The sequence below is a fragment of the Cynara cardunculus genome, assembly GCF_001531365.2.
Source record: "Cynara cardunculus var. scolymus isolate 2C chromosome LG 9, CcrdV1, whole genome shotgun sequence".
NCBI lineage: Eukaryota > Viridiplantae > Streptophyta > Magnoliopsida > Asterales > Asteraceae > Cynara > Cynara cardunculus.
The window spans coordinates 12,908,779-12,923,051 of NC_037536.1; the positions used below are offsets into that span (position 1 = coordinate 12,908,779).

General features: G+C 32.1%; 3 protein-coding genes across 3 annotated transcripts; 2 read left to right on the forward strand and 1 right to left on the reverse strand.

The window, feature by feature from the left end:
• The first annotated feature begins 1,755 nt into the window (after positions 1–1,755).
• LOC112517798 lies at positions 1,756–2,190 on the forward strand. Its single transcript, XM_025125171.1, has one exon. The coding sequence runs from the start codon at positions 1,756–1,758 to the stop codon at positions 2,188–2,190; it is 435 nt and encodes a 144-aa protein (XP_024980939.1).
• Positions 2,191–8,017: 5,827 nt separating this feature from the next.
• LOC112518254 lies at positions 8,018–9,144 on the reverse strand. The gene is made up of 2 exons (XM_025125888.1): positions 8,993–9,144; positions 8,018–8,855 (listed from the first exon to the last, which is right to left on the reverse strand). The coding sequence occupies exons 1-2, from the start codon at positions 9,064–9,066 to the stop codon at positions 8,312–8,314; spliced, it is 618 nt and encodes a 205-aa protein (XP_024981656.1). The 5' UTR covers positions 9,067–9,144; the 3' UTR covers positions 8,018–8,311.
• A 2,665-nt stretch (positions 9,145–11,809) lies between these two features.
• On the forward strand, positions 11,810–12,510 carry LOC112518471. Its single transcript, XM_025126174.1, has one exon. It carries the CDS (start codon positions 11,833–11,835, stop codon positions 12,367–12,369), a length of 537 nt encoding a protein of 178 aa, XP_024981942.1. The 5' UTR covers positions 11,810–11,832; the 3' UTR covers positions 12,370–12,510.
• The last annotated feature ends 1,763 nt before the right edge of the window (positions 12,511–14,273 follow it).

The following is a 14,273-nucleotide window of genomic DNA, read 5'->3' on the forward strand; positions in this document are numbered from 1 at the left end:
TTTAATCTTATTTAAAAAGATATTGTAATTTATAATCATTAAAAACATTTTTAAAAAAATATTTAACTAATAATAAAATATTTTATTAAACCATATTCTCAAGCCAACTATATTTTTATTTGTTTGCTCCTCAAATGACTTGAAAATGTTTGATATACGATATGTTTGGTTAAATGTATTAAACAGTAACCAATGTGAATGAAAAATAAAAGAAATTGTTTGGTTTTCTATAATATAATGGACTTCGCGTCCTGATAAATTGGAGAGAATGAAAATTCATTGTCATTTTCATTTTTCAGCATTGACTAAGCAGATCATTAATATTATAATGGAAAAATTACACTAAAATGGAACCAACTTTCACTTAATTTATATTTTGGGGAACTAATTTTCAAAATCGTTATTTTGGGAAACCAATTTGCACCTAATTCTTATTTTGGGGAACCAACTTTCAAAATCGTCATTTTGGGGAACCAACTTGSAMMYGATTCYTATTTTGGGGAACCAACTTTCAAAATCGTCATTTTGGGGAACCAACTTGCACCTGATTCCTATTTTAGGGAACTAACTTGCAAAATATTTATATAAAATAACTAAAATTCGTTTTTTTTCAGAAATTAATACAATAAAATCTATTTTACATTTCAAATCTCGTTTTTTTTTATTCAGATATCAAATTGAACATTCTAAAAAAAAAAAATCCAAATTACCACAATAAAAATCGTTTTGTTACTAATCCAAATGACGATTTTGAAAGTTGGTTCCCTAAAATAGGAATTAGGTGCAAGTTGGTTCCCCAAAATGACGATTTTGAAAGTTGGTTCCTCTAAATAAAAATTAGGTGGAAGTTGGTTCCATTTTGGCGCAATTTTCCCTATTATAATCTGTTATTAATTGTAATTCATATATTAAAAGTTAAATCTATATCTTAATCTCCAACTAATTTAAAAGACTTCAGGTTCTAAATGTCAAAAGTGTCTGGAGGTCACATGTTCAAATCCAATAAGGAATAACAAAAATCCTCTCATGGCCATGAATGTTTAAATGCGGTGACTTTGAGCTACCCACAAAGCAGGTGGTCGTCTTGAGACTAGTCGGCTCGCATAGCGGGTTAGATATCCAGGTTAATACAAAAAATATTCATAATAAAAAAAATTACGTTATATAACTAAATAAATTACAAATATTCACACTTAGGAATTGTTTGTTTACCTTTTAATAGTTCCATTAAGATGCCGGCTCTGAATCGCTAAAATGTGAATCTTGTTTGGCAAAAAAATTATGTTTTTAATGGTTCTAAAACACTTTGAATGATTTTGTATCATATGTTTCCCTTAACCATTCAACATCCTACTTTCATTGTAAATAATTGTCAAACAATTATATTTTATTTTGTACTATATCATAAGAGTCTTTTAATCATTATAATCACTTAATCATTCAACAACTGTTAAACAACCCCTTAAACATAATATATATATATATATATATATATATATATATATATATATATATATATATATATATATATATAATTCTAAATCAACTTTCAAACAATTGACTTTCCATAAATAAATAAATAAAAAGTGTAGCTATTTTTGTTGAATGTTATTTCACAACACATCCAAAATAAATAATTTAATTAATTGTCATTAAATTCCATACAATAAATGCTGATTTTGTTTTGGGTCTATTTATACATCATCTTTGGTACAAGTCTAATACATTCAAATCTATTACCAAGAAATAGAGAGAATGGAAATCACCAAACCAAAAACCATCATAATTGGGATCGTTTTTCTTTACTTTTCTATGTCATCAGCCATACGGGTTGGTAAGCCATCGGCTTATGACGTTCTCAAGAGCTACAACCTCCCGGTCGGTATTCTTCCGCAGAATGTCAGTGGCTATAATGTGGATCCCACCAGTGGTCAGTTTTCAGTTTATATAGGCGATAATTGTGACTTTAAAATAGACCAGTACGAGATCCAATACAACCCTACAATCAAAGGTGTGATTCACCAAAACCAAATCGAGAACCTAGACGGTGTGCGGGTGCAAATAGCCTTGTTGTGGATCGACGTCAAGAAAGTGAGTAGGAACAACGACCAACTCGAGTTCCAGATTGGCGACTTTGTAACAAAAGATTTTCCTATTGGGGAATTTAACAAGAGCCCTCGATGTAATTAGGTGTCAGTTATGTTGCAACAATGGTTAGATTCGAAAGCGAATTAAATCTAACCAAAATGGGGTAATTCATGAATGAACTCATTTGACTATATTAAAAATAAATGATTAATTACTTTTGTTTATCGATTTATTTTATTTTTACAGTTTTTTATTTCAACCCGTGTGGTTTGGCTAAAACTGGATAAGTTGGTCAAACTGAAGTAATTTAGCTGGTTTGATCAACCTGTTTTAATATCTGTTTATTTTAGGATGAAAAATCTCTTGTTAGAGTTGGTGTTTGAAAGAATCAATGATTATTTGCTTATTTTTAAGGATCTCTTTATGTTAACAGGTCTAGTGACAGAACCAAGATTTTTACCGAACACGTGCACCTTTAAGGTGTATCAAAGGTCCAGAACGTCGTCCGACGTGTTTTTAACCGAATTCCACTGTTTTCAGAATTTTTTGAGAAAAAAAAAATTAGTTGATTTCAAGAGACATTTTCCGGGTTTTTGTTTGACTTCGAGAGGATTTTTTGGGTTTTAGTTGATTTTGCGCTACTTTTTTTAGGTTTTTGATTGATGTTACTTGTATTTTCTAATATTTCAGAACACCCTTCAAAGTTTAACGTGTGGACCTTTAATACCAAAAGAATTTTGCTTATGAAAATCAGTCCACGCCCTTAACAAGTCGTTTCTAGTTTTTAGGTAACTTTATTTTGGTCACTCTATTTGACGGAGCACATTTTTCACGTAATTGACTGTATAAATTTTAGATGAATATAACACATTTCTTTAATTCCAACTCCGCTCACTACTCTTGTTACTCCTCGTTATATCTAATATATTATTAAAAATAAAGAAAACAGAGACTTTGTTATCTATTTATTTCAACAAATTCTCTATATTGTTTTTTAAATTGGATAAAAATTCACGTTTCTTTAAAACTTGATGCGAATATCAGGAAATGGTTTTTTTAATCATTCACATCGATGCAATCGAATTATTTATTAATTTAAATAAAATATTAAAAAATATTTTAGAATAATAAGATTATATAATATTTAATAATAAAATTAATGTTAAAATATCTAAAAAAAGAAAATCTGTTAAAGTTGAAATGTAACGTTCTTTAAAGATTTTAATTCAAACAAATAATTTACTGAAAAAATTATTCTCTCTCATCCACCACAACACAACCTAAAAAAATTGTTTGTTTATCTCTTAATAGTTTAATTAAGAGATAATATTTGAATCGTTAAGAGGTAAATCTATTTTGAAAAAAAAAATACGTCTTTTGATAGTTCTAAAACTTTTTGAATGATTTTGTATCATAGACCTCTCTTAACCATTAAGCGCTCTAATTTCATTGTAAACAATTATCAAACAATTGTATTTCATTTTGCACTATGTTGATTTCCTTCCCAAAATTTTCATCCCAAATGTAGAAAGAAAGAGAAGGTAAAAATAATAACAATTCTTATAAATAATTTAAAAATTACATATTTACCCACCAATTACAAATCGTTATATATATATATATATATATATATATATAGTTATACAACCCTTTACATTTGTACAACTCAATCTCAACCGTCCATTTAATTTGATGAATATACGATTTCGTAGAAGTTTTGATTGTTTTATAATATAAAGTATTGATCATAATTAATGAAATCTATTCATATTCCATAAATATTCAAATCATAATAAATGAATTCTAATTATTTTTATAAATATCTTAATTTATTGGGTTGCATTGATTATACAAATATAATAAGTTATATTTGAAACGAAATATATATATATATATATATATCTTATTAATATAAAAAAATTATATTTTTTCTTTCTACTTTCCTCTCAGAAATACAAATAAAAAATAATTATTTATGTACTTTCATTATCTTCTCAAATTCCAAAATACAACCTTTAAACGTGCTTACAAAATACAACAATAAATTCAAGTTTTTGGATGAAAATTTGAATCTGGTTTGATAGAATGACTTTGAGAGATTTGAATTTCGTAGAATGATTTAGAATTGAAGGGGTTTGGATTTAAAATCTTTGGTATTTCTGATTTGTAGAATATGAAATGGAATTGAATTCTATTTTTTATGAATAATATATAAAAATATTTAAATTACTTTTTTATTAATTGGTTGTTATAAAACAAATATTTCAACGTATTTTAAAAAACTATTACATACAAATCCCATGAAATATCAACCCATTGGATTTCAAATCCAAGCAATATTTCAAACAAAATATGATATTGAAATGAAATATAATTCCAAATCCCTTTAAGTCTCATTCAAACCTAGAAACCAAACAGATCTTTATAGTTATTCCAAATATTACAAACTGTATTATTTTTAAGAAATTATGTCATCTGATTTGAATTTTCGTCTCAAACTAATTTATAATATTTATGCAAAACGTTATTTTCACATGGTCTAAACAATCGTACATCTTTTGGTCAAGGCATTAAAATGAACTTGTAAGTGTTTAAACGATCAATATGTTTTTGTGGAATTAACGTTACATTTCATATGTCAATCTAGTGATTCTTGCATAAAATAATTAATTTAATTAGTTCTCACTAAATTATATACAATTAAATGTTGCTTTTTTGGGTCTATTTGTATATAACAGGGAAATTGACAAGAATAGCAGTTTCAATTAGATACGTTTACCTTGTAGCTATTTCTCTTCCAAAAAATTAAAATGTCACTACCTCTGCAAGAATCAACTCCTCAATTTGTGGATGGGTTAAAAAGTAGAATTTTTTTTTTGAACATGGTCCGCAAGTACATGAACCAAATTTATAAATTAGTCTAAATACTTCCTCAACGAAATTGCCACTTGCGAACTCAAACTAATTTACAGACTTGGTCCATGTACTTGCGGACCCAGAGCAATTTACAGACTTCATCCATGTACTTGCGGACCCAGACTAATTTACAGATTTGGTCCATGTACTTACAGACCATGTTAAAAAAAATCTCACTTTTTAACCTTTCAGGAAGTTGAGGAGTTGATACTTACGATAATAGTGACAGTTTGGAAAATTTTGAGAGGAAAATAGCTAAAAGATAAATGTATCCGGCCGAAACGACTATTTTTGTTAATTTCCTTTATATATCATCTTATTCACAAGTCTTGAACTCAATTACCCGATAGAGAGAACGGGGCTCATCAAAACAAAGAAGCATGGCGTTTGGAATTCATCAACGAACTCATTTGGCGATACCGAAAACAAATGACGAATTACTTTTGTTTGCCAAAAAGTTCTAATTTTTTCTTCTACTTCTTGCTCTTGAATCATTTTAAAATTTTCTTTTACCAAAAGAAAACTTAAGAAAGGAAGTTGTGACACATCCACTAAAGATTTCCTTTTCATAACAACCTTAATGACCCAAAAGTAAATCCTTTTGATCCAACAAATTACCTATAGAACAATAAGGCCATTTGATTCATAAGCAAGACTGTTGGGAAATGTGGGCCATTTATCAAAAGTTTACCGATAAGAGTCACCATCTTCATATAACATTATCAATCATCAAATGAATTTGTTGGTAATAGTCTCTTCCCATGTAAACGCTAACCACGTAAAAGTCCTCCATAACTTATCGGATACGATTCTTGATCCTTCATATGCCTCTTTTTTTTTTCTTGGAAGGGTGTCCCAAGCTATACCTGGACTAATCCTGACAAATTGTAACTGCAAAAAATCAGCCCTGATAAACTCAGTGGTTTCAATTGTTGTGTATGTCTGAAATTGAACCTGAACAAATGAGATATTCCACCACATCCCAAGGCCTCAACGACTACGTAAACGTTTTATAAATCGCCCCTACAATAGATCGAGTAGTTTCCTTCTATGTGTTTTCGTACCTACATGTTTTCTGGTGTTGCTTGCTTAGTTAGCTTCTTTTAAATCGTCTTATATTCCTTTCTGGCCTCAACTTCTATTTTGAATTCTCATCCTTCTTCAGAAATCATCATAATTTTTGAACAAATTCTTGGTTTTCGCTCTGCATGCTTTCCAAAAGTCAGAGACTTTACAGGAACAGTCGCTTTCCTCCTTACGATTGACATCAAATCTACATACATCCTACCCCGATCCCACCCCCAAATTGGATATTCTGGGCTACTTTTGTTTTATTTGGTAATTACCATCAGAACCCAAGTAGCTTAACACTAACCCCAAAAGCCAAACCCAGCAGCAAAACATAAAAACCAATGACCTGAAGCCAATCAACCTGACTAAAAAATCCCAACACAAGAAGAATTAAGAACCAACTGATGAAACTGTTTCATCTGTGTTGATTTAAAAAAAAATCAAAAAGAATTAAGAACCAACTGATGAAACTGTTTCATCTGTGTTGATTTCAAAAAAAAATCAAAAGCAGCTCCAAAGATCGACGATGAAACACCCCTTTAACTTTACTTGTTACTACACCTCTTCCACTAAACGCTAGCAAAAAATATCCCATTAAGAGTACCTACCATACCTCACCCCATTGGCCACAAGTATTTCTTTTAAGGTGTGTTTGGTACACAGAGCATGATGGGATAAGACGGAACAGAAACTTCTTGTTTCATGTTTGGTGTGACGTTAGACCGGACAACAAGGATTTGACACCAAAAATAGGGGGAACAAAACTGATAATTTACTAATCTGCTAATGTCAAATCAAAACCCTAAAACCTTTCACAACTTTTTCACCCGCCTACCTTACACTTTCCCATCCAATCCCGCCCTTGGAAGTAGAATACCCAACCCACAAGAAACATTTTGCTTGGTAATTGTTTCCACAACCCTCTAACCACCAAAATTTACATCGTCGCAGCTTGTTTCGTGGTCAGCCCTTTAAGTTTCACATGGGTGTTTTTCATTCTCATGATTGGTTAATTCGAGTTCATCAACGTACTTTGTCCTGCGATTACCACTGAAAATAAGGCTTCAGACGCTTATCAAGTTTAAAGTACAGGTCCTTTGAGCACAGGGCTGAGAAAAAAAGAAGGAACCAAGCCTTACTCATGGTTTAAAATAATACGGGTGCTTTAAAAGAGTAACCTATGAAGCTTTTGCCATAATTATTACTAATTCGATTAGTGAGAATTTCTAAGTGTAACATTATAAAAAACTACATAGCATGAGGAAACCAGGACAGAGAGGCTAAAATGATCTGTCATGACTTTTGAAGCTTAAAAACAGCTCCCATCTTCTCACCTGTTCTTCAATATATCTTCCCAGTACTCCAAAGTCAACCCCTTTAGATATGGTCAATTTGCGATGCAACTGCGCTAACATCACCATGAAACTATTATTCGGTGATGTGATGTAAAAACTAAACTACATGCCCAACTTTGATTTTAAAGATTAATTCAGAATTATAGGACTAGGAATGCACAAATTCTTTCACTCAGTTGTTACCACTATCTAAGAAAATTGGCAACGGTGTGTAATGTTAAAAGACATAGTTTTCTAATCCAAATGTCTAAATTCGAATTTACCAAGGAAATAGAATATAATCATGAGCTAAGATTGTTCTAGCAAACCATAGCTTCAAGTCAAATCTACTACAAACAAATGGGTTCCGAGTCTGTAGGCATCATAGTGCACATAATGATGGACGGTTATGGTTATGGTTATGGTTATGGTTATGGTTACAGATTAGAACGCAAATGGTTGCATACCAACATTACAAAGTTCAATGTACAAAATTTAGTGGCTTTAAACCTACACAAGTTGAAAGTATTTAGCTTATCTAACTGGATAATGTCTTCTATTAGTGCCTTACAAAGTCAAGCAGCATATCAAACTTATTCACACACATTGGTTCAAAAAGGTACATTTCTATCGCAAAACCAAGATGGGCAAAAATAATTTCTTGTTCCATACCAACAATTCACTTTGCTATGGACTTCACTTGCATCAAACAAGCATAGCATGTACTTATTTAACAAAGGAGAAAAAAGGAAAGATGTACAAGAGGTCTGCATATACTTATTACTTTGCAGCAAAGCAAGGACACAAGAACAAAGCACTACCATCCACAGAGTACATTAGGAACCATTATCATCAAGTACTCCTCTACGATTTGGGAATCAGCTTTTTGTGCTGTCGTAAATTTAGTGCTTCAGTACATGGAGGAGATGGAGGATGGTGAGAGGAATTGCGGAATAGCAAACCAAGTCAGTGAACCCGGCAATTCCAAAGAAGATTTGGTAGAAACTATTGTAGGTGAAACAAATTAAACCTGTTTTCATACAGATAAGATAAAACACCAGCACGGCAGCGGATAGAAAGGAGGCAGCAATTCTATTAGAAATAGAAAACATCGAATTGGACTGCGGCTTATAGATAGAAAGATGGGGAGATAACGGACGAGCATGATTGACTGCGGGACTCGCAACAGATGGAGTTGATGCAGTAGAGAATCTACTGGATAGAGAAAAGATCGAAGGGATCTGCGACTTGTAAACATTAACATGAGAAGAGAACGGATGGATGTAATTCAACAAAGAAAACACCTGGTTCGATCGGAATTCTGGCCTGATTACAGCGGGATCCGAAACCTTTGAAGCCGATTTCGACGATTCTTCACCTCCTTTCTGCATCATTGCAGCTCCACCACCAAATGCACCACCCTGAGGTGCTGCAGCAATTCCACGCCTGGTAAACAATTTCAAACACAATTGTCAAACGAATATCTCCAAATCATAGTAAGCAAATAGGATTCGTATAAAATACATACGCAGATCCGTTAAAACTCGTGACAAAAGGGAATAAGCAAATTCACGTAAAATTACTTGGAAATAACAACGGAAAGCTGATCACCGAAGAAAGATGAAAGTCGCTTAGCGTTTGAGAAGGATCGAGCCATTGTTTCCGATTAGCTACCGGCGCTGCTACAGAAACTTGGATCGGAGAACAATTTGATCGCCGTTACGGAGGAATGAGAATGCGTGAAGGGATTGGAAAAGAAGGGTTCCTAAAATGGGCCGGTCTGAAAGTTTAAAAACTCTAAAAAGTCCAAGTCAAAAAAGCCCAATTTCATGGTCCACTGACAAGCAGTCCATAGTCCATACTACATGTAACTTGTATGTTTACATTTTAGGTTAAATGCATGAAATAATAACATATTTTCATAAGAAAAATTATTATAGCATTATACTTTTGTTTTTCTTTATTACAGTAATATACTTTCAAATTATTTTGTATTAAGCCATTGTACTTTAAAAAATTTACCCATAAAAACAATGGGTAACCTGTTACCTTTTAAACCGGTTAACTCTTTGACTTTTTTGCTTGTGTGGCTTTAATGAGGTGATGTGGATGACACATCATTTTAATGACTTAACTAAAATTAAAATAAAAACCTATTTCAAATTATTATTAGTGATTTTCATTTTTCATTGCTACTATCTAAAAAAACATTAAATTCTTTTTTTATTAAGTTAAATTCAAATTAAATATTCTTATAGTAAAATATTTATTAAATAAATATGAAACATTATTTTCGAGATATATTTTGTTTGTAAAAAAAGTAACTTTTCCTATTTTATGTTGTTCAAATAAATACATATCTTTTAAAATTCTCTTTAAAACATTAACAAAATAAATTGTTCTCTACAATTTTTTAATATTGTTATATTAATAAATAATTTAAAAAAATCTAATTAATTTAATATATTTATACGTCAAGTAAAAAGTTTTTGAACAAATATAATATATTTTTAAAAGATAATATTTTTGGTAAAAAAGAAACAATTCTTATTTTCCTTTTTTTTTAAACATGTTTTTTTTTTAAATATTAGCGAGATAAGTTGTGTTCTACTAGTTTTATTGATATTGGAATTAATGAATAATTCATAAATTTTTTTAATTCAGTTAATACATTTATTAAATAACATGTAAAATATCTAAATATTAAAATTAAAAATACAGTGTTTAATAAGAACTAGTAGATGCTATAATAAAATAATTTTGAAAGTACAATAATGTAGTAAGAAAGTCACATCACTATAGTACATGTGGACAGCCTACGTGGACAATGAGGTGGCATGGAAACCTAGTATAATGGGTAAATTTAAATCAAAAGGTTACCCAATGCTATAATAGGTAAATTTTTCAAAGTACAATATCATAATAAAAAAATAGTTTGAAAGTACATTGTTATAATAAGAAAAACTGAAAGTACAATGCTATAATAAAAAAATTTATGAAAGTAGATTGCTATTTTGTGCATTTTGACCTACATTTTAAATCTCTTTGTATAGATTGGAAATGTTTTTATTTGTGAGAGTTTTCTCATAGATGAAAAAAACGTGTTTTTTTATTAGGAGGGACAGGTTTGAATTATTTTTTTAGCTTTATACATTAAGTTTCCCTTTAAAATTTTACTTAATAAGTCACTTTCTATATCATTAAGTCGCTATGAAGCAGTCATGTATAGCTGACTGAATAAGGTGGAAATAGTTTCATTAAGCTCGTTAAGCTGCTAATAAATAGATGTAATCGACGAGAGAATATTGTACTAAACATGACTACTTGTTTGTTATGCATTTGGAATCACTAGAAGATGATTGAACTAATTGTTTGTTTTGTGTTAGGTAAACTAGACAATACAAAAATGTTAAAATAACCAAATTGCCCCTGAATGCTATATAATGAAGAAATTGTTCATTATGATCGAGGTGTGGAGAGAATCGATTGTTGTCAAGAAGTTGGAGAAGAAGCAGCAGTCGATAGGATGGAGGTGATTTTTAGTGTAAGGTTAGTCTTTTAGATGCTGTAAATAGTGATATTATCAAGATGGCTCCTCTCGATCTTGTGATGCCTTCGGCCCATCCTAAGTAGCTAATCGAGCTTTTGTCTCTTGGAATCGTATTAGCTTGAAGAGGGCGGATTCTAAAAGCAAAATTTTTGCCCTAGCTTCTCTTAACTTCTAGAACTGTAAGGGAATTTCGGTGGAACTTAACTGCCTCGATCCTCATCTCGTTCACTCACAGAAGACCTTGCCGCGAGGCAGAGATGACTAAGTGACATATGAAATATGGCGATGACAACATGCATCGGTAGGTTCCTTTCCGCCCATCGATTCAATAAGATCAGTTCAATGATTCAGTTACATTTGGATGTCATTTGAACCAAATTTAGTTGGGGAGGGCAGGGAAGACGGATTGGATCGAGAGGCGATGCTTATACCAGAATGGGTAAGTCGCCAGTCTCTAAAACGGACTATGTAATGTACTTTACTCTATATGAATTAGTCTCATGTTGTTCTACCTTTTTTTGGTGGAACAAAATATCTTTGGTTTTGTCTTATGTTATCTGGATCCATGACATACCAAACATTAAACTATCTTTTTTATCCCTCCGATATCATCCCATCTCAAACACACCCTTAAAAAAGGAATGGTTAGATCCCAGACTCCTCCCTGACCTTAGCCAACGAGTGAACCAAAAGATCGTCTGTCACATTGATGCATTTAAAACCGGATTTTATATGAACCCATTTAGAATAACCGGTTATCAACTTTTTATTTGATTTAATTAAAAGGTTATATATAAAGTACTACCCTCATAAATGTTCCTGAAATCAGAACCCATTAAGCCATCAAAACCCTAGAAAATTATATTCACAGTAATGTCTTCGATCATCGTCTTCACTTTCTCCATCCTCCTCCTCTCAACTTTCGCAATCTCATCCCTACTCGATGCTGCTGACAATGGAGGCAATGACAACTTCACTGCCTATCAAGTCATTCAATCGTATGGATTTCCCAAAGGAATTATTCCTATTGGCGTCATCGGCTACGAACTCGATAAACCCACGGGTAAATTTAAAGCTTTTTTCAATGGTTCTTGTAGCTTTTCTCTAGAAGGTTCCTACGATCTCAAATACCAATCGACAATCGGCGGGATCATATCGAATGGTAGATTGAAGGATCTAACTGGAGTTAGCGTCAAGGTGTTCTTCTTTTGGCTCAACATTGTTGAAGTTTATCGGACCGAAGACGAGCTTGGTTTTTCCGTTGGAATTGCTTCGGCTGGGTTTCCGATTGATAATTTTGAGATTTGTCCGCAATGTGGATGTGGTTTGAATTGCAATGGCGTTGTTGATGATCATGAAGATAAGCAAGTACAGAAGATCAGAACAAACACGATTGTTTCTTCAATTTAGAGGTTAGATGATTTCCAACTGAATCACGCTTCAATTTCTTTGTTTATTCGCTTAGAAATCATCTTTTTTTGTTACTTTTCTATGATTGAATTCCCATTATGTTTGCATGCATCCATTAGAGAAATAAAATATGCTCCTTTTTCAAAGAGTGATATTAACTCTTTGTATCTATATGGAATTGAAATAGGAAGTGGTTTAAGTAAAAAACAAACCAAACGAACTAAGGGTTGTTTACCAAATTAGCGTTTACTGGGTCAATTATCTTATCGGGTGAGCAAGAATGACTAAGGGGCTTTTTGGTTGGCTTTCTATTAAGTCATGTATGATAAAGTTGTTTGTATGGATTAACCAGTATGTATAGAATATAGATTGAGAAGGTTTTTATTTCAGAGAGTTTTCTCAATAGATGGAAGGAGTATGTTGTTTAATTGGGAGGGACATATTTGGAAAAAAACTTGACTTTCTGCATAAATATATCCTAGAAGACTGCTGAATAAGTCACTTTCTATATCATTAAACCACCACCAAACAGTCATGTATAGTTGACCAAATAAGTTGTGAGTCCTATTAAACTCATTAAGCTACTAACAAAGAGGCCTGAAGAATCTTACCCGGTAAGAAGTGAGGGAAGAATTGACTCTCTCCTTTGGTAAATGAAGGTGCTGACTTTTGCCTTGTAAGCGCTTACCGGGTGATAAATGCTTAGGGGGCGTTTGGTTCGTAGAATGGAATTCGATGGAATTGAAATTCATCAAATGAATTTGACTTTGATGGAATTTGACCATGCCTTGTGATTGCGTTTGGTTGCATGGAATTGGAATGAAATTCTTAACGGATTGGAATTTTTTTATTTGGTTCACGGAATTTAACTTTGGAATCGGAATTAAATATCAATAAATGACCTTTTATGATTTTTGAATAACGAAATTGGACTAGTGATATCGATAGCTTGTTATCTTGAATCAATTCCTTGATTAAATATGTTGTCTATCGATCTCGTATAGATGGAGAAATTACGAGAGAGAGAGAGCGAGAGCGTACCAGAGCGAGATCGAACCAAAGATCAATTAGATGAGATGGTAGATGCAACGTTGAATGAATTTGGATTAGGGAAGGAATTTGTCGGAAAGGAATTGAAATCCGAGGGTATTGCCGTGGAATGTAAAATCTGTGAGTGAAAGAATTTATTGGAATCGAAAGGATTCCATCAGTTTTATTCCATGAACCAAACATTGTATTTGGAATTTGGTCAAAGGATTTGGCCATTCCAATTCCATCCAAATCCATGTACCAAACAACACCTTAGAGTTAATCCATTTTGATGTCCGGAAATGTTATTCGATAAAGTAAGTGAGGATGGTGACTTTTGTCGGAAAGTGTATGATGTACAATTGTACATAGACATTGCCTCTATCCTAAGAGATAGAGAGAGGTTGTTTTCATAAAGACCCCCAACCTGCAAACAAAAATTACAAGTATACAAGTGTTTGAAATAAGCATCGGGTACAAAATGAACAAATAGGGAGCAAAAACACATGAGAAGGGCCTATTTAGCTCAATGACCTTAAAAAACGTGTTTTGCAAAATGATCCTCTAGTATATTTCTTAGCTTTTACGAGAGCTTACCGTTTTACTGTTTTACTTCAGGGGTAGATCAGATAAAGGTTATTGAGCGAAAAGAAATTTAGAAGGTCATGTTCCTAATCTTTCTAATTGAAAATTCATTTAAGGTTATTTATCCAACGTACCTCACATGAGACTAGGGGCGGACATAAAAACTAAGGCCGACATATAGTAACAACATAGAAACCAAAACTAGCATAAATAAGTCGAGAAAAATTAGATATTTGGAACCAAATTCAACCAATTGACCGATACTCAACAGATTGTATGTTTAACGATGA